The sequence below is a fragment of the Podarcis vaucheri genome (genome assembly GCF_965113315.1).
Source record: "Podarcis vaucheri genome assembly, chromosome: 7".
Classification (NCBI taxonomy): Eukaryota; Metazoa; Chordata; class Lepidosauria; order Squamata; family Lacertidae; genus Podarcis; species Podarcis vaucheri.
In genome coordinates this window covers 77,353,634-77,373,808 of record NC_138765.1, presented here as the reverse complement: position 1 = coordinate 77,373,808, position 20,175 = coordinate 77,353,634, and the positions used below count along the sequence as shown (strand labels likewise).

Here is a 20,175-nt window from a genome sequence, read left to right as displayed (position 1 = left end):
GGACTGCCATGATGTTTAAGATGCTTGTCCTGAAGACAACATGGGCAATGCATTGGTGCAGTGGGGAACCTGGTGCTGACAGTTGTCCTTGCTAGCTGGAGATGGTGAGAGTTGTGAACCCAACATCTTCTGGTGGGTCTCAGGTTCCCTATCCGTGATGTAGAAAATGTTCCTCTAAGTAAGATTCCTCATGAGAAGATCACTTAAAAATCTCCCCCCCCCAAAAAAAAAAAAATGTGTGCAGGGGCTCACAGCTGCCTGCACCACACTTACCTTAATTCAGAAGCCCATTCTTTCCAAACACCAGAGTTGCCATGAGAGACTTTCACTCTTGCTGCCCAAGGCAGCAGTGAGCCTTCCAGCTGAAAACAGGTTCGGGGCAAAGCCCCAGTGACACCCACTGACTCCAAAGGCATCCAGAGTCCACGGGTAAGAAGAGCAACCTTTATTAACCCACCCACCCCGGTTAATTTGGGCATAAAAAAAAACACGGGGGGGAGACGATTGTGTGGTTCTTTGAAGCAGGTGGTTGTCCGTCGCTTACCCCCCTCTCCTAGAGTCAGTCCCCCACCTTCCACTTTTTCCGCCTCTCTTTTTTTTGCAAGCGCCTTGTGCTGTTTAAATGGGGCAAGTTGGAGAATCGGCAGCGGAGGGAAAAGCTTGTTTGGTCGGAGTGTCTCAGAACTCCACTCTTTACTTCCGAAAATATATCAATATATATGTTTCTATCAGGGGTGCCTGTAGGAGGAAGCCCAGCCAAATAGAACCCCCTTACTTCTAGTAAAGGCAAGGGCGCTGTTTATTGGGGAGGGGGAATTGTCGACTGTGAAAGCGTTTTAATTTTATTAATTTTTTAAAATTCTAGGTTGCTTTTAATTTCTAGCCTAGAAATTGATTTCCTAACCATCTCAATAGGCTTCGCTGGGAGGGGGCGTCGTTTGAGAAATATCCCCTTTTGCAGGTGCACGTGTGGATGCATGTGGGTGGGTTTTTTAAAATTATTATTAATAGCGGGGAGACAGACCTGTGGAAAAGTTGAAGGCTTGTGTGGGAGGGAAGGAAAGCAATGTTGCAAAGGTTGCGCTAATGCAATTGCAATTTTTAAAATAAAAAATGCAGTTTTAAAAAATTACGTTTTTTGCAAGTGGCGGGGCAGGGGAGTGAAAGTGCGTTACCCGCGTGGAACGGAGAGAAAAAATAAGGCTGCAAGATTTTAGGTGACTGTAATATATATATATTTAAAAAAGAACCACTCGCACACAACCAGATTAAAAATAAAACGCCAGGCAAACGAGCAGGGAGGGCTGCGTGGGCTGGCAGGGCAAGCCAGAAGGGGATACTCCAGGCGGGAAAGTGGGGGGTGGGGGAGAGAGAAAGAGAGAGAGAGAGAGAAAAGAGGTCGCTAGGCAGAGGCGCAGGGTCGATCCGCGGCTGGGGGGGGCGGCGGCGGCGGGGGTGTGTGTGTGTGAGTGGAGATCAATAAACCTTTGGCGACCGAAACCATGTCTCCGGCGGCGGCGGCGGCAGCTGTGGCGGCGGCGGCGCCCTCTCCCTGGCCAAGATGTCAAGTATTAACCCGGAGGGGCAGATCTGCCGCCGCTGCCGCCGCCACCGCTCTGAACTCCTCCCGGGCGCATTAAGCTCGGGTTGCTGGCTGCGGGATCCCGGCGCCCCTTGGCTGCTGCGCCGCTGGGGAGCTTTGCAAGCGGGTTCGCCGCCGCCGCCGCTCCAGCCGGCGCCTGCAAGGTGCTGCTTGTGCTGGGGCTGTTGCTGCTTTTGCTGCTGCTGCTGCTTTTGCGGGAGGCTCATTCCAAGCGCGCAACTTGCAGCCTGGGAAGAGCAGCCGCCGCCGCCGCCGCCGGCTGAGCGCGCCGCTGTCGCCGCCACCATGCCGGCCATCAAGAGGGAGCGCCCGGACCGCGAGGAGCTGGCGCTGGCCGCCTTTAACCAGCCCATGGAGACCTTGCCCGACTACCTGGTCCCCTTGGCGGCCGCCGCCATCCCCGTGGTGACCCCGCACCCGCCTGCCTACGAGCAGATCTTCGCCACCGCTGCGCACCACCAGCACCACCATCACCAGCAGCAGCGCGCTTACCTGGACTTCCACGCGGCGCCCCACGCCGCCGCCCACTCCCACCCGCACCCCCTCCCCGAGGACCTGATGCTGGAGCGCTTCTCGTCCATCCCGGATTTCCAGCCCTTCTTCGACAACGGCGAGCCTTGCATCGAGGTGGAGTGCGGCGAGAACAAGGCGCTCCTCTACATCAATAAGTTGTGCCAGGGCAGCAAAGGGCCCTCCATTCGCTACCGGGGAGAGTGGCTCACTCCCAACGAGTTCCAGTTCGTCAGCGGCCGGGAGACCGCCAAGGACTGGAAGCGGAGCATCCGGCACAAAGGTACCGACCGAGCGGCCGGCCGGCGGGGAAGAGAGCGAGCTAACCGGGACGGGAAGCCGGGGCGCGCCAGGCGACGGGGGCTGCTCCTTTCGGCTTGCTCGGCTGGCTTCTCTCTGGGGCGAAAGTGCCGGCTTTCGAGGCGCGCAGGGCTCCTCGTCAGGCGGCTGGTGGGGAAAAGTAGGTAGGGTGTGTATGATTTTAGAAGGCTCCCTTTCCCTCATCAAACAGTAGACAGGACAAGCCTTTGCATCGTCCCGATCTCGGATAAGGGAAGGGGGTGGACAGGCTTGATAAGCTTTATTTTTCTCCAGGGCTCTTCGTTTTACCAGAAATAGTGTGCAACTGCTAAAATGATAGGTGGCTTGGGTTCAAGTGTCTCCGCGCCTCGCTATCTCGTAATCGCGTGGTGGGTTGATTGTTGTTCACTGAATGTTACGGGGAAAGATCTCTGTTCATGTTCAGAGGCACTCTTGACTCCTTTGAGCATTCCCGGAGATTCGACGTTCCGGTGGGAGGGGCGTGACCGCGTTAACTATCGGCGCGTGTTAGAAGAGAGTCCCGTCAAACTGGGAAACTCCCGCGGTTTTCCGAGGGGGCGCGTTCCCAGTTCCCTCTCCACCACCGAATCCCTGGATGCCCAGCGGGGGAAACAGCTGTCGGCTAACGGGTGTGCGGGATGATGTTCCGCGAGGGTTTGTAAGTGCGTCTTTCACAAGCTTTGTCCTCCGCCCCACTTTTTATAAACTGCCCTTTTTACTTTCGGAAAGTCAAACTGACACAAACACGCCTTTAGAATAAACTCGCCTTTCGTGCGTGTGAACGAACGAACGCCGCGAATGCGCTACAGAATCCGAAAGAACCGACGGCGGAGACGAAGTTTTCGCGTGTGCTTAGAAAGTTGACGAGACTTATTGATGCGCGCCTCTTGTATTTTGCGGGCCAAGTAAAACCGAGGGTGGATTATTTATTTTTTTAAGAGCGGCGGCGGCGGCAGCATGTGCCCATGGGGGGGGGGAGATTGCACTTGTTGGGCGGTGGCGGAGTCTCGCGCGCGCGCGCCAGCCAGTTGGAGGGGGGGGGGAGGTTGAGGATTGGAAGAGACTCATCTTTCCTCCACTTCAAACCAGAGCCGCCTGGCGCGGAGCGAAGGACTGTCTGGAGTGCGCCTCCGAAGTGACCCGAGGCTGCAACTTCTCGAGGCCAGGCTGAGCCGCCAGCGCTTTGGCGCCCGGAGTCTGGTGTGTGTTTCTGGGCTCTTTTTGCGTGTGTGCGTGTAGTGGGGGATCGAAGCAGGACAGCAAAGGGTCGACAGAGATACATACTCCTATCCTTTTTGGAGCTGCCTTTTGCGTTGTTATCTCTGCTGCCCCGACGGCGCGTCCCATTCGAGGCGCTGCTCGCCTGGCTGCGGAGTTGTGGTTTTGGCGCTGGGCGCCCTTCGCGGTTGTGTCTGCACAGCTGCTGTTTACGTCTAGCTCGGCGTGTGTATGTGTGAACGGCGCGCCCGCCCCGTCACCCCTCCCCCCCCGCCCGCTAAACTGAAGCTCTTCGCTCTTCCCTCTTCTCCAAGTGAGTGTAGCTTTTGCGCCGGGGCGGCTAGGCGCGACTTTGGAGAACCCCCTTTCCGCTGCTGCTCCTCTGCGACTGGCGGGAGCGCTTTTGGCGCGGTGGCCTCGCCTCTCGCCCGCACCCCCCTGAATGGCAAGTGAGGCGCAGCAACATCGCTGCTTTCTGGAGGGGGGGGGAGAAGGGGTGTTCAGAAACGCAAGCTTCGTGTTTGCGCGTAGCGTGGCATTCTTGGAGGGCGCGATCCTAACTTGGGAGCAAGTCCCTCTGAACTCAGCGGGGCCGATTTCCAAGTATGTGTGTGTCTTGCGAGAGGTTGCGTTTTTTACCGGCGTCGCAATGAGCGGAGCTGCTCCCCCCCCCCCACCTCGGACAGACAAGAGGCACGTGGACCTGTGGTGTCCCTCCTCCAACCCGCAGTGTGGCGTCTTCCGTGGTTTGCTGTTGATCTGCCGCTTGCGTCCCGATCCGGGACTGGCCTCGATGCTTTTGGGTCGCCCCTTCCGCCGACGCTGAGGTTAAGCGGAGGAGCGAGTCGGGGGGGAGATTAACCGCGGGTCTGCTGCGCCTGCCTTGCTCTGCTCTGGAAGCGCGCCTGTGGGTGGGGGGAGTCGCTTCGGAGAGGGCTGATGCGAATAGAAACCGAAATCCCAACCCCAGCCGCTCAGTCCGGATCCGCCAATGCGCCGAGGCAGGTGGGTGGCGGCGGCGAGGGAGCTGGTGGGTGGGAGGGAGGGAGGTCTGTGCTGGCGGCTACTCCTCTTCCCTCCTCCTCCTCCTTTATTAACAATTTAATTTCACAAAATCTCCCCGCACCTTCGCCCCAGCGACTTTCCCCGGGAAAAGTGGAGCGGCAAGCGGGTGCGTCGTCGTTGCTGTTTTGCAAGGAGGCGAGGATCGCCCCTGTGGCTTGCATTTGCGCGCGCGCTCTTTTTTACACCCCCCCCCCACGCGCCTCATTTTATCTTACTTTATTTCATTGCCCGGGCTCGGGGAGGTAGCTGGGGCGAAGCGGGGGGCGGAGAGCTGGGTGAAGGAGGTGGGAAGCCCAAGAGGCGTCCGCCTTGACATGTCATTAGCCGAGGGCTGCATGTGTCACGCCGAGGGTCCCAAGAGCCATTAGGAGGTGACTGACACCTCGCCTTGTTTATTGATCGCCTCAAGGAGGAGGAGAGCGGCTGTTGTTGCCGCCGCTCTAATGATGCTGCTACCCCCTTCCTCCTTCAGGAAAAGCCCCCTCATTCCTCTGGGGAGGAGAGCTGGTGTTCAAGGGACGGAGAAAAGAGTTTTTCAGGGGCAGCGGGGGCTAAGCTCCCTGCGCTCCCCGCCTGTCTCTTCAGCCTGTTGTTTGCCTTTCTTTACCTGCTTTCAGTTGTGTGTGTTTTATCCTTTGAGTGCTGGCGTCATGGCTGTGAATTGCAAATGCAGGGATCTTGAATGCTGTTTGCTTGATGCAGGGGGAGGCCGGGTGGGTGCAGAGCTGCGCTGCTCCTCCAAGGCCTCTCCTTTTCAGGGTTCCCCTATTATTTTTCAGCCTGGCGAACATTTTTAACAAGGTTAGATAGGGGCTAATGAGCGCTGCTACTCCTTTTCATCATTTCCACAGGGTACAAAGTTCAATTAGGGTGCAAGCCAGGGCCCTGTAAAAGGGGGTGGGTGGTGGGTAGAGGCTGGCTTGTTTTGTGCAAAGCCTCTCAGTCTTTCTTTCTTTTTAAAAGCCAAACTAAATACTTGTTTTGTTCTTTCCATTCCCCCCATTCCCCTTTTTTTTCTTTTTCATCCAGGGAAAAGTTTGAAGACTCTTATGTCCAAAGGAATCTTACAGGTACATCCTCCAATCTGTGATTGCCCTGGGTGTCGAATTTCGTCTCCAGTGGTAAGATGATTGCAAAAAACCAAAATGAGAACGCAAAGAAATAATTTCTCTGTTTTAATATTTGGCCACATTTCTATTTGATAATTTCTCATTCTATCCACCCCTCACCCCTGCCAGTGTGCACACTGTTTTTTAAGTATATATGTGTCTGCTGGTGGGAGACAGGGGTTTGTGGTCCTCAGTGACAATTGAGAGAGCTATATCTTGTGATGTTCTTATGCTGAATGCATCTAGTTTTAGCTCCCATGTTAGAGAGGACGGTTCAGGGTTGCAGCCTCCAATAGGCAGGCAAAACTGCTGTTCAAGGATGCCAACTCAAGTGTTTGCGAGCTTTCTATCAGCTTTCCTGGTCATCCATTTCCCCTTTCTGGTATATTATTCAGCAGTGCAAAATAGTCAGTGTAAGAGGATTTGAAGCTAGATTATGATATTGGAATGTGTATGTTTTGGAACTGTGTTGGCAAAAGACTGTAGGAATAACAATCCTATCTTGAAAAAAGAAGAGAACACTATGTTCGGGGGGGGGAATAAATCATATTTTTTTGAAAATGGGAATAATGTACAGCATGATTAGTAGGGTTCAATTAAATGCAAGGCCCTGTTCTCAACTGTGCCGATACTTCAATCAATGAGATACTTCCACGTAAATGTGCTTACACCCATGATCACTTAAGGCAGCTGGTTTTGCACACTTTAGCACCCTGCTGTACTCTAAATTGGAATGATGAAACAATGGGGTGGGGTTCCCAGCCCCACACCTTTCAAATCATATTTATGGGCAAAGAGTGGATTTGCAAGCCACATTATGTGTATAGAATCTGGAGCAGAAATCCGTAATTCTCCGCTGTTGAAGAGTGTGATGTCGTTAAGAGTATAGGGTTTGGGTTTCAGTTTGTGATTACTGAATTGACTCGCATCAGTACTTTTCGACAATTGCATGGCATCCTATTTTTTTCTCGTAACGGTGGTGTTAAACGAAGTGATATAACACAAAGTGAGGCTTGTTGAGTAAGAAGTGCATCTGTGTGTCTATAAACATTTGTCAATGAGCACTGAACGCCAATTGAGGATTTGTGGGTCTGTGGAGTGCAAATGTGGTTATTGACAGCAGATTATTTGCAGTATATGGCTTGGTTGTGGTAGGTTCATTTCCAAAAATTCCGTTACGGTTTTTTGTGTGTGCGATGAGGGAGACCCCAGGGTCATCACAGCAAAACTATTTGAGGCTGGTTTAAATTCATAGTGTAGATGTGCTCTTAAGAGAGCTGATTTGAGGATGGCCAGTTCTTCAGCCTTGGAGAGTCTGATCCTACCTACCCCAATTAAATTGTACTGGCAGTGGAGGGCAGGCAATCTAGGCCTGCTTATATTATCACTCACCAGCTTCAGTAGCTGTGCTGGGGAAAGTCCAGAGCCCCCAGGCTCTAGACACTGGGTGGGCTTTTCTTCTTTGTACAGTGGTGGGCACTTCTCTGATTGGGACATGCGAGATCTAGAGGCCGCTGCAACATTGCAGATATCTTGAATTGCTCCTTTGGGAAAGGTGGTACCCTGCTGCCTGAGAGGGGAAAATATGTGTTGTTGTTGTTTGCCAGCAGGTCTCAGGGCAGGTTGCAACAATTTAACATTCATAATTAAAAGCGGCTAAACCAAATTTTGCTTGTAAGAATAGGGTCCTGAAAACACACACCTCTAGTGTCAGAGGCCGGAGTGAAGAGGTTGCCTCTTCAAGCATTTGTGGAAAGCTGTATAGTGAAGGTGTCAGACGCACCTCAGTCAAGGAGGAAGTCCACAATTTGGGGGCTGCCACATGAAATGTCCCGAATTTCTGAGGGTAGCATAAATACCAAGGCGCACGCGCGCGCGCACACACACACACACGTTTATCTTAACGCCCGAGAGAGTCTGTAGGTAAGGATAGTTGTCAGCGCCTTAAATTGGGCCCAGAAACAATGGCAGCCAATGGAATTGTTTGGGGTTATATGGGTTCTAAAGACAACCTGTTAGTAATCTAGCCACTGCACTTTGAACCAGTCGAGGTTTCTGAGTCATCTGTAAGGGCAGCCCTGCTGTAGGCCAGGGATGGAGAACCTGTGGCTTTTCTGATGCTGTTGCGCTCAAATTTCCATCAGTCTTAGCCAGTATGGACAGTGTCAGGAACAATGGGAGCTAGAATCCTGATGACCTCTCGGGGGCCCACAGGTACCCCCACCTTTGTAACAGGTTGTAGCTTAAGTCATTCAGGATAATCCAGTTCTAGTTTAAGTTCAGCATGTCCAGAAAGGGAGTAATCCAAGTTTACGCCCGTCCCTTCACAGAATGAACTGGTTTAATTCATTTTCAGTTCACAGTTTGTCCAAATGATCCTTGGCAAAATAAAATAAAAATAAAGCATTTATTATTATTATTATTATTATTATTATTATTATTATTATTATCATCTCAAAGTGAGTTAAAAATAAAATTAAAACCAATATACAGCTAAAATGAAACAAAAACTAAAAAATATTGTGTTTACGTAAAAAAAGGAGTCCAGCACATCTCACCCACTGAAAGATGCCACCATATCTAAACATTATAAGTTGCTGTGCTGAAATATAAAATATACTTCAAAAGACTAAGGAAGCATTAAAAAACCACACAGTGGAATTGGGTTGTTTATTTCCTCCAGTACTTCTTATATTTAAGCTTACAAGTCCAAAGAGTAAAAGAATGAACACAAAGATGAACTTCACATCTTTCTATCCCACAAAACAAACTTAATTCATCTTCCGTTCGCCCAGCAATTATGGGAATTATTTACAGGTGTAGTTTAGGGAGTTTTTAATTAATTAACTGAACTTGGTAACGCAGAGCTAGTTCACTTCAAGCACTGTTTGTGCCTCTTACGAAGTGGGGCTCTTTAGTGTCCAAATGCATAGGCCCTAATTTTTTTTTTTAGTCTTGTCAAGAAGTTTCTTTATTGTTTCTGCTGCAACAAATGTAACATGGCTACCACACTGGAAGGCTGGAGCCACTGTCACCTAAGGGTGCGTTCTTATGAGCACCCTTCCCTTTTTTGAGTGCTGTCGTGCTGAACAGGAAGTGTACAAAGTGGTATCTCCCCTCACCACAAAATGGGAACTGTGGTGTAGTTAGTTAGTTAGTTTATTTTAGGCTTTCACCAGGGGCAGGCAGGGTTCGCTTTGGATCAGGTATATGGAACCTTTGACCCTCCGGATATTGCTGAACTACAGCTCCTATCACCCCCAGCCATTGGGCATGCTTACAAGGGCTGATGGAAGTTGTTGAGCAACATATGGAGGGCCAAAGGTTCCCGACATCTGCTGTGGATGGTAATGTGTATTACTTCACCTATTTTAAATACAGTGGTACCTCGAGTTACAAACGCCTCAGGTTACAAACGCCTCAGGTTACAAACTCTGCTAACCTGGAAGAGTTACCTTGAGTTGAGAACTTTGCCCCAGGATGAGAACAGATATCATCATCATCATCATTATCAAACCTTTATTGGCATCACTTACAAATGTTCAGAATAAATGGGCCAATGCGATCTCATCGCCATTTCAACAGTACAAGCATTTGCCAAAGGGAAGAAGAGGCGAGCAATCTATTTCACCTCTGTGGGTCTCCAGCAAGGGCAGGGTCCTGTAGCGTACTTCGGCAGCAAAAAATCAAATAGAGGAACTTAGCTACTGTCTTGGTGAGCTCCTGGTCTCTCCCCTGTAATAAGAAGCGTATAACCTCTGTCTCTGGTTTCCTCATTGGGATACATAGATGGTCTAAGAATTGTTGGCGGAGATCAAGAACAGAAATCGTGTGCTGGTGGGGCAGCAGCAGCAAGAGGCCCCATTAGCGAAAGCACGCCTCTAGTTAAGAACAGTTTCAGGTTAAGAACAGACCTCTGGAATGAATTAAGTTCATAACTAGTATAGTAATAGTACTATAGTATAGTATAGTATAGTATAGTATAGTATAGTATAGTATAGTATAGTATAGTATAGTAAGCCAACCCTGCTGTATTTGGAAGCCCCTTCCAAACGACAGTCAACCTCTGCCCCAAAGCCCTATCCTAATGCACCAGTGAACTTGAATAAGAGAAAATGGATCCATTAGGACAAACAACACATTACCCCACCAACCTCAGGCAGCCCCCTCTCCTGAGTTCTTACTTATAGCCAGTCCGGTTGGGTTGACCCCAGCTGTCAACTTCCTCCTCCTCCTCAGTCTTAGCATTGCCCCATGTAGAACCTAGCAGTGAGGAGAAGGGGGAGGATGGAGACAAAAGTTGAATTACTTGGCTTTGCCTGTCATTGGCTCTGGCTCTGTTTGGGCTCCCTACTCTCCACCCTGCTAGTCTCAACGGACACCAGCCATCACTGATACTTCTAGATCCTTTACTGTTGCTTGAGGCTCAAGTGGCCTTGGTGGCACAGAGTGCTTTCATCAGCTTTGGCTGGTATTCGAGCTACACCCCTATTTGGACAGGGATAGCCTAATGTCTCTGGTAACCTTTAGGTTAGATTACAACAACGTGTTATCCATGGGGCTGCCTCTGAAGACTGTTTGGAAACTTCAGCTGGTGCAGAATTCAGTGACTAGGTTGCTCACCAGGACAGGATGGTTTGAGTATATAACACCAATCCTGGCCTGACTTCACTAGCTGCCAATTAATTTCCGGGCCCAATTCAAAGTGCTGCATTTGACCTATAAAGCCTTAAACGGCTCAAGACCACAATACCTCAAGGATCGCCTCTCCTCATATGAAGCTACCCAGACCTTTCAATCATCATAGGCCCTTCTTTGTGCGCCTTCTCCATGAGAACAGGCCTTTTCTGCAGTGGCTCCCCATTTATGGAATGCTCTCCCCAGAGAGGCTCACCTGGTGCCTTCATGACATATCTTTAGGCAGGGGTGGAACTAGGCTCTATTTCACCTGGGTCAGAGACCCGGTTTGGCACCCTCCCCCATGCACATTTTTGCACGCACACACACAGAGGCTGGGAGCATCAATGGCACCCCTCTGGAGGCTTCACCTGGGGCAAAAAACCTGGCTGCCCCCCCCCAGTAGCTAGGGCTTTGCTTTAGGCACCAGGCAAAAACATTCCTCTTCACCCAGGACTGGGGCTGATTAAACAACCAATGACCTTCTAAACTGGGTCAGGTGGGGTGTTATTGCTTTGTTTGTTATTATGTTACGTATTTTCATTTTTTTATACTGTAAACCGCCCTGTGTTTCTTGGATGAAGGGTAGCATATAAAATAAACAGACAGACAAATAATACTCTACACATTCTTTATGTGTGGGACTAATGGAGGTCAGAAAACTTGCCGGCCGCTTTTCAAGGATTGGGCTGGTCAAATGGTGCCTCTCAGTCCCAGACAGCCGCTCTGTGTATGAACATGCCCTAAGAATGGGCACAAGCAGGGCAGAGCTGAACAAGATCAAATAGTCAATCTAAAGAGCTGCAGAGTCTCTTAATTAAAAGAAGGGTAGAAACTTCTGAAGCTTTGCTTGTGTGCTTTTGCCACATTATTGAGCTTCCGTGTCATTCTCGCTACAGCCCCCCACCCTGCCAGCAGCTTTCTGAGAAGAGGACTATAAAGGTGCTCCTGGTGTAGATGATTATTTTAAATTGTTAGCCAAAAATAGTTTATAGCATGTAGAACTCCCTAGAACATGGAGTACCTGGAAGTTTGGGTAGTAAAGCAAGTGTTTCACAGTTTGTTTTATAACTCTAGTATTATAGGTTAAACTTGCCCGCTTTTAATCCTAGGTGTCATAAGCAGTGTGCCATTTTCATGGTTTCACAGCAACAATGATAATTGGAAGCACAGCAGATTCAGGTTTCCTTGAGATGGTGATTCTGTAAGGCTGAAAAACGTCACATGCATTTTGACAGCAACACAATTTATAGCTGTGGAGTGCACTAAATAAAATATTGTGTGGCTATTTACATATAAAATACATGTCTGAAGGGAAGGCTTGTTGGGAAGGGAAAAGGGCTTTTGACACATGGTTTGCTGAGTCTGCATTAATATATGTTAATTGGTCCTTTATGATATATGGTACTTTCTATATAGGGTCATGCTAGGTTTGATGACTGGGGTGATTTTGTGCAGTGCATATTCACAAGGTGTTTGCCAACATGGGTCCTTCTGTGGCTGATTGCTGCACATTTTGGAAGAGTGGCATGCTCACACCTGTCTGTGTGCAATTTGCCAAGTGGCTACTGTGCAGGGGATCCAGAGAAGCTGCTCTGTATGTACAGATGTGTACAGCTGTCTGTGCAAAAGCAGTTGTGCACTGTATATGGAGAATCCCACTTACAAAGGAAGTGTAAAGCATGCTGTCTGCTGTAAAGAGAGGAGTAATAAGGCAAAGAGTAAATTTCTACTCTGTGCTTATGGCTAACTCTCTTCCTTCCTGCAAATATGAAATCAGTGGCACCTTCAGCATGTATAATCTTCTTTAGATCACACCTATTTGTCTTGATCGGCCTTACAAATAAGTTCATACAATTTATATTCTCTCTCCCCATTTTACTAACCCAAGTGCTTAAATATCCCTTAGTTAGCCACATGTCAGCCTAAAAGAAAACCAGCCTTTACAATGCTTCCCTACCTAGTTGCCTGGAGTTAATTCTAAACTTGCTGCAGGTGACCAAGCAAATGCATAAGATAGTGGCTTTGGGCACTGGCGGAGGAAGATGCGTGTGGGGGTTGAGCGTACCGCCCCCGCCAGCGTGATCCCGGAGGGGTGCCATCACGGCTGCCCCCCCTGCCCACGCTGGGCGCCATGCCCCTATGGGCTGCACGCCACGCCCCTGCCTTCTCTCCGTCCCCTGGTGCTCCGCGGAGCATGAAGCTCCGCCACTGGCTTTGGGTTTGCATACAGGGCCTTCCAATGTATATTCAAAGATTATAGGAGCAAGATTTCACCTATTTCTGTCAACATCAGGGGATGTTCCCACCCTGTTGCAGTCTTGATGCGTGAAACGTTTTCCCACTGAAGTAGAAAGAACAACAATATTGCAGAATTGGTGTGTGTTTTTGTAGCTTTGGATTGAGGCCATTGTCTTTTACTGTTTTAACTTCTTAGGGAGGTTATCTTGATGGGTTTTACACTAGGCTTTTCAAAAGCAGGGAAATATTTAACTTCAAAGTATCCTTCTGGGAGTCCATGCACCAAATAAAATCCACTCCACTCCCCACTCTCTTTAAAATGCTGTCATGTCAGTAACAGTTGGTTCCCTTCTGGGAACGGCATGCTCAGCAATCTTAGCAAGGCTGGAGAACAATGGGGAGTCTTCTAATAGCGTGATGCAACCTCCCACGTTGGAGAAGCTCTGTAGTTCAGTGGCAGAGCATCTGCTTTGTACGCAGTGGCACTTGGAAGGTCCCAGGTTCAGTCCCTGGCATCTCCAGGTAGGGCTGGAAATGTCTCAGTCTGAAACCCTATACCATGGGTAGGCAAACTAAGGCCCAGTCACTTTCTAAATCTGGCCTGTGGACAGTCCGGGAATCAGCGTGTTTTTACATGAGTAGAACGTGTGCTTTTATTTAAAATGCATCTCTGGGTTATTTGTGGTGCATAGGAATTCATTCATTTTATTTTTTCCCCAGAATATAGTCCGCCCCCCACTAGGTCTGAGGGGACAGTGTTTTGGCCCCCTGCTGAAAAAGTTTGCTGACCCCTGCCCTACACAGTGGATCCTCATGTTATGTACTGCCCTCCTTATGAATGCTTCAGGTTACGAGCTCCGCTAACCCGGAAGTAGATGCTCCTGGTTGCAAACTTTGCCCTGGGATGCGAGCGGAAGTTGTGCTCCGGTGGCGCGGCAGCAGCAGGAGGCACCATTAGCGAAAGCGCGCCTCATGTTAAGAACAGTTTCAGGTTACAAATGGACGAAGGAACTGTAGAGAGGCTTCTGAGCAAGATAGACCAATGGTCTGTTAGCTTCATATGCTCCTTGGAAACAATGCCCCAGTGTATTTAGACAGCTACTCAAAAGTAACCCTGCAAAAGCATCCAGGTGAAGAACGCATGACCAAAATGGAAAAAATAAAACAAAAATCACTTCCAATGCCTACCTAAAAACCATCAGGGATGAGGCCAGTTATAGTGTCTCTAGAAAAGTCTCTAGGAAAGTTCATTATGGGGCTACTGCCACAGCCAAAACTGGGCCCTGTCCTGATTACCCTGACACTAACTACAACTTTCTTTAGACAGTGGGACAAAAACAAACAAACCCAAGGCCTCCAGTGATTGAGTGTAACCAACTGGCCAGTTCACATGGGAAAAGGTGGTCTTTAAGATACCCTAATCCAAAACAGTGTAGGGCAGACAGGGCAGGTGAGTCTTTGGCCCTGAATTCCCATCAGCCACTGCCAGCGTGGCCAGTGGTGTGGGATGATGGGAGTTGTAGTTCAGCAACATCTGGAGGGCCAGTAGTTCCCCCGCACAGATGTATAATAGATCCGAGGACCAATACCTTGATTTGTGCATTGCACTTAACTCCATTGTCCCTTGAGCTGCATTTTGAAAACGCAGAGCAAACACACATGCACCCACACACAATCAACTTGCACAATTATGATGGGGCTGCTGACTAAAACCTATGTTGTGGACCCCCCCCCCAATATGTGCTTTCTTTCACAACTGCTTCCTGGCCTCTTCCCATCTTTGATTCTCATTTCCTTTCTTAAACATGGCAGGTGGGGTGTGGGGTGGAGAAAGGCAAACAGCACAATCCAAGGCATATTTGCACAGAAAGAAAAGCATGTCTGAGGATTGCAGCCGACACTATCTCAGGCTGTGTGCTCTGAAGTCTGCCCCATTGAAGTGAATGGGATTTGTCTGCTGTAAACCTAGATTGAAGACTGCAGCAAATGCCTGCCTATCGTATTGCATGCTTATTGACAGCCAAACTTGTTAACTTTATTTTTTAATAATAGAAAGTAAGGAGGAGGAGGGGCTGCTTTTGAGGGGTAAATGCCCCCCCCGCTCTCTCCATAGCCAAAGGGGTGAGCATTGAAATTCTCTAACCTGGAACTCCCTGTTCTTGCAAAGATTAAATTAAATTAACCCCATCCCCCATCCTTTCCTCCCTCCCCTCTGCTCAGGGACGCGGACTTATAAAAAATATTGGGGGGGCCCGGGAAAGCTCATGAATAATAAATAAGCTCATGAATATGCAAATAAAGTGGCTCCGGCCCTAAATAGGGCAAGCCACGCCCCCAGCCAGCCGATTGGCTGGCTGGGAGGTGTGGCCAGTCGGGATTCCCCTGTTCTGGCGGGATTTCCGGCAGTGCCTTGGCAGTGGCGGTGGTGCTGCGAAGCAGCAAGGCAGGAGCCCCCGCCATTAGGGCGCACGGCTGGCTGGCTGGCTGGCGAAGGAGCAGGTGGGGAGGAGGCGGGGGACGGCGGCGGCGCTCTGCTGGAAGGGCGCCCGAGATTATTGGGGGGGCTGAGCCCCCCCAAAATTTTTTTTGAGGGGGCTCAAGCCCCCTCAAGCCCCATGGAGTCGGCGCCTATGCCTCTGCTCCCCCTTTCTCTTGGGTCAAATCAAATTTGTAGTGTCAGGGGCTTTAATCAACCTCTGTGAATGGTTGGAGACCACATCAGCCACCCAGAAAGAGCGAGTGGGGGTTGGAACATTGATTTGAAGAGGAAATTGCATCTGGCTGTATAGATCCACATTTGGAAATCGGCTCAGCAGAAAGCAGCGCGCGCGCACACACACACACCCCACACACACTGCAGCATGTGCCTGAAGCTGCTTCTCAACTGATTTTCCCCCCTCTGAAACCTCATTAGGAAAATCCAAGAACTGTTTCACCTTGTGAGAGGCTGATAAGGAAGGGCCCTGGCTCAGTAGTAGAGCACCTGCTTTGCATGCAAAAGGTTCCAGGTTCAATCTCTGGCATCTCCAGGTAGGATTGGGAGGCACCCTGGCTGAAACCCTTGAGAGCTGCTGCCAGCCAGTGTCTATCATGCTAACCAAATGGTCTGGCTCAATATGTCAGCTTCCTTTATTCTAGCCATTCCTTGGGATTAGGGTTGCTCAAGCGGAAAGTGCTGTGTTTCCCAGTGAATGGGGTTGCATCATAGGGCATCTTTATTACAGATGCCACTTGTTTACACATTCACTGGGACTCCAGATAACATTTGTTAGGGAGTGGACCAGTGTTTGGGATTTCGGTGAGAGGAGTCGGAGGTTCAAATCTACCTCCCATAATTAATATCATGAAATAATGATTCACTCTTTCAGGGTCTGATTCCCACATGCATGTCCGTCAACTGATGCCTGGACACTTGGGGTTGTATCCAATGCTAATGCCGCCCAGAGTAGACCTGTTGAAGTTAATTGGCATGGCTAATGTATATCCCATTAATTTAAATGAGTCTCCTGCAAGTAGGACTTCGTTGGCTACTACTCACAATTGCTGGCAGCTGAATGCGTGAGCAGACACCTCACTGAAAAGCGTCATATCGGGGGGGGGAGTAAAGGTTTATTTTGAATGTGTTTCATCTTAATGGTTTATATCCCACCTTCCTGTAACAAGCGCAGTTAAGGTAGCTTACAAAACCAAAGTACAAACCATAAGTTAAAAATAAGATCCTTAACAGGAACATCCTACACACATTCAGGCTCTATCAGGGTTGTCCCATTCACCTGCATTTCCATCGCTTGCTGTTACACCAATCAAGTGTGAAGTTTGTGTCTGCTTTCATGAAATCTTGGGCCTGCTTCTCACTGAGGCGATGAGTTTGCATATAATGCTAATCTGTGGTTGAACTTTAGCCATAGTTAAAACAGAGGTGTCAGACAGATTATCACTTAAACCTTGGTTTGCTATGTTTCCACCTCCTGCTTCCCCCTTTAAGGGAGACACAAGCTGGGAAGAGCTTCTCCTTGCTCAAGGCTCAGCTTTTACATGGTCACGGCTCCTTAACCATCATTCACATGAAATGCTCCATGCACATATGATCCCAAGTATCTGTACAGCAACTGTCACAGGTTGGCTGGTGCAGCTCCTCCCACATTAAAGGTGAGTTTCCAGTCCACCTGGTGAGTCAGGTATGGGGAACCTTTGGCCCTCCAGATGTTGCTGAACTACAACTCCCATCAGCCCCTGCAAGCATGCAGCAACATCTGGAGGGCCAAAGGTTCCTCACACCTGCAGCAAGTCCATCACTTACGTGCTTAACCACTACTTTATGCCTGTTCCATCGGATGGAACTCCTGCAAAAAAATCTGGGCCCCAGTGCCTTTTAACACCTGATGACATAACTTTAACCCTATATCTGAAAGGATATTTGTACTATAAATCCAAAGTAGATTCAACACGCATTTAAAGCACACGACTTCCCTGGAAGCTTCATAGAGACTCTGTAGTTCCCCCTCACAGATCTACCATTTCTAGCACCCTTAGCAAACTATAGTCCCCAGGTTTCCTTGAGAGAAATTTGTGCTTTAAATCAGGGGTCGGCAACGTGCGGCCCACGAAGACCGGTTTACCGGCCTATGAGCCGCCCCCAAACTGAGCCGCCAGCTCGGCGAGTCCCCCCCCCCCCCGGCTGCACTAAACCAGTGCAGTGCTGGGACTCACCAAGCAGCACCAGAAACTGCGTATGCGCACACAGATACCGGAAATCACATAGAATCATAGAATCATAGAATCATAGAGTTGGAAGAGACCACAAGGGCCATCGAGTCCAACCCCCTGCCAAGCAGGAAACACCATCAGAGCACTCCTGACATATGGTTGTCAAGCCTCTGCTTAAAGACTTCCAAAGTAGGAGACTCCACCACACTCCTTGGCAGCAAATTCCACTGTCGAACAGCTCTTACTGTCAGGAAGTTCTTCCGAATGTTTAGGTGGAATCTTCTTTCTTGTAGTTTGGATCCATTGCTCCGTGTCCGCTTCTCTGGAGCAGCAGAAAACAACCTTTCTCCCTCCTCTATGTGACATCCTTTTATATATTTGAACATGGCTATTATATCACCCCTTAACCTCCTCTTCTCCAGGCTAAACATGCCCAGCTCCCTTAGCCGTTCCTCATAAGGCATCGTTTCCAGGCCTTTGACCATTTTGGTTGCCCTCCTCTGGACACGTTCCAGTTTGTCAGTGTCCTTCTTGAATTGTGGTGCCCAGAACTGGACACAGTACTCCAGGTGTGGTCTGACCAGAGCAGAATACAGTGGCACTATTACTTCCCTTGATCTAGATGCTATACTCCTATTGATGCAGCCCAGAATTGAATTGGCTTTTTTAGCTGCCGCGTCACACTGTTGGCTCATGTCAAGTTTGTGGTCAACCAAGACTCCTAGATCCTTTTCACATGTACTGCTCTCAAGCCAGGTGTCACCCATCTTGTATTTGTGCCTCTCATTTTTTTTGCCCAAGTGCAATACTTTACATTTCTCCCTGTTAAAATTCATCTTGTTTGTTTTGGCCCAGTTCTCTAATCTGTCAAGTTCTCTAATCACGTCTGCGCATGTCCGGATGCTGAAAATTGCTTCTGCGCAGGTGTGATTTTTTGTGTCTGGGCATGCACAGAGTGATTTCTGGCGCCACGGACATGCGCAGACGCAATTTACGGCGTGGCGCTGCGCCAGTCTGGCCCACGGATGATCTCCGTGGGAGTGATCCGGCCCATGGCCGGTAAACCTTGCTGACCCCTGCTTTAAATGTATAGTGTGGAGCTCCTTTCAGTATCTTGAGCCCCTAATGCCAGGGACAAGTAACAACTCCCCTTTAAGCATAACTTGTATTTTTCACTTATCATACATCATGCAGGACTGTTAAATTTTGTCTGACAGGCTGTAGGGTAGCAAAAGCTACTGAACGGCCTCTGAAGACCCTACATATTGATGTATACAGTATTGATTTTGCAAGGAAATGTTTACAACCAGCCTATTATGGCAATGCACTTCCTACGTGTTTATTCCGATACTTCATTTCTGGTTTTGGTGTTATGTTTATCAGTTTGCATGTTTATGCGTATGGCTGTTTGAACAATTTTTTTGTTGTTGCTGCCCTTTTTCTTTTCTGAGGCTTGAGCTCAAATTAAAGCCAGCCTGTCTGCTCTCTCCCTCTTTGTGATGCTGTTGAACTTACGAAAAGCAAAATATTCTGTGGGCAGGGGGGCGGAATTAAGCACCGGGGAAATTTTCCGCCCCACATCACTGGGACCCCCTGAAGGTGCCTTGCCCAGAGCCCTACCCCCTCCCACCAAGCACACACGCACACACACACACACGCTTGGAGCCAGCACTGGATAGACTGTCTAATCTCACAATGGATCTGTCTGTACTAGAACAGGCTGAAACGCAGACCGCATTTTACCTTGTGAATGGGAGTAGCAGGTTGTGCCTGCAAGTCAGGCATTAGGATCAAGGAGTGTGTCCCTTAAGAGGTGCACCAAAGCCCCACTCTAAGCATAGTTGTTCCAGAGCCCTGCTGAGTCTGTTCAAAAGAATTTCGGCTGCGATGCCCGGCACATTTCCTGGGCTTCTGATGAAATAAATACACACACAGAGGATTGTGCTGTTACCGTCAGGTAAGTAAGGCTCATGGAGGTCACTCACTTATTGAGCATTCATCTTGGATTTCCTTGCATAAAGCTTATGCAGAGGTTAGACAATATGTGGTTGTATTGAGCTTTCACTCTGATCCGCTTGCGAAAAGGTTATGCAACAATGAACATGCACCCTGATTTGCTTGCAAGGTGTCTCTGCATCTTCCCATTAATCATTTGTTCATCTCACACCTTTGAATGCATTTCCTTGTCACTTTCCTAACTGCAAAAGAACAGGGGTTTTTCCCTTAAGTGCCAGGGTGGCAGAGCGAGTGCTTTAATCCATTTTTGCACCAACCTAAATTTCCCAGTATGAGCCTGAATAGTCTTAACCAGGGGTTGGCGGCCACAAGTGGCCCACAGGGATCATTTTACTGGCCCACGAGCTGCCCCCAAAGCCCGCTCGGCAAGTCCCCACATGCTGCACTAAACCAGCGCAGCACGGGGACCCGCTTTCACTGCACCAGAAATCGCGTCTGTGTAGACGCCAGAAATCGTGGGTGGTAAACCTTGATGACCCCTAGTCTTAACAATCTGGAGGCACCCTAAAATTGTAGATACCTAGCTAGTTGCAATATTTTTATCCTGCTCAATAACAAAGTCCCTCTGTCTGGTTTATGTTGGCCTGTAAAAATGTGTTTAAAAAGTTTTCCCCAAAACATTGTCCCTAAGATGTTACTAGAGTCTAGTCCTCATCATCCCTGACCATTGGCCATAGTGGCTGGTGCTGATGGGAGATAGAGTCTGGC

The 20,175-nt window shown here is 49.1% G+C and overlaps 1 protein-coding gene across 11 annotated transcripts in view; it reads left to right on the top strand.

Moving 5' to 3' along the window:
• The window catches only part of SAMD11 (sterile alpha motif domain containing 11), a 321,250-nt gene that overhangs the window by 159,059 nt on the left and 142,016 nt on the right, over positions 1-20,175 (top strand). For 2 of the 11 annotated variants that reach the window (XM_082229931.1, XM_082229922.1), the window contains one exon: positions 5,747-5,787. In XM_082229931.1, coding sequence (XP_082086057.1) covers positions 5,767-5,787 — 21 coding nt within the window. In that variant the 5' untranslated portion in view covers positions 5,747-5,766. Of the gene's footprint in view, positions 1-1,487; positions 2,397-3,073; positions 3,093-3,519; positions 3,635-4,553; positions 4,658-5,746; positions 5,839-20,175 lie in introns of those variants that run through there. The other 9 variants (XM_082229925.1, XM_082229924.1, XM_082229919.1 and 6 more) reach the window with 9 other exon arrangements.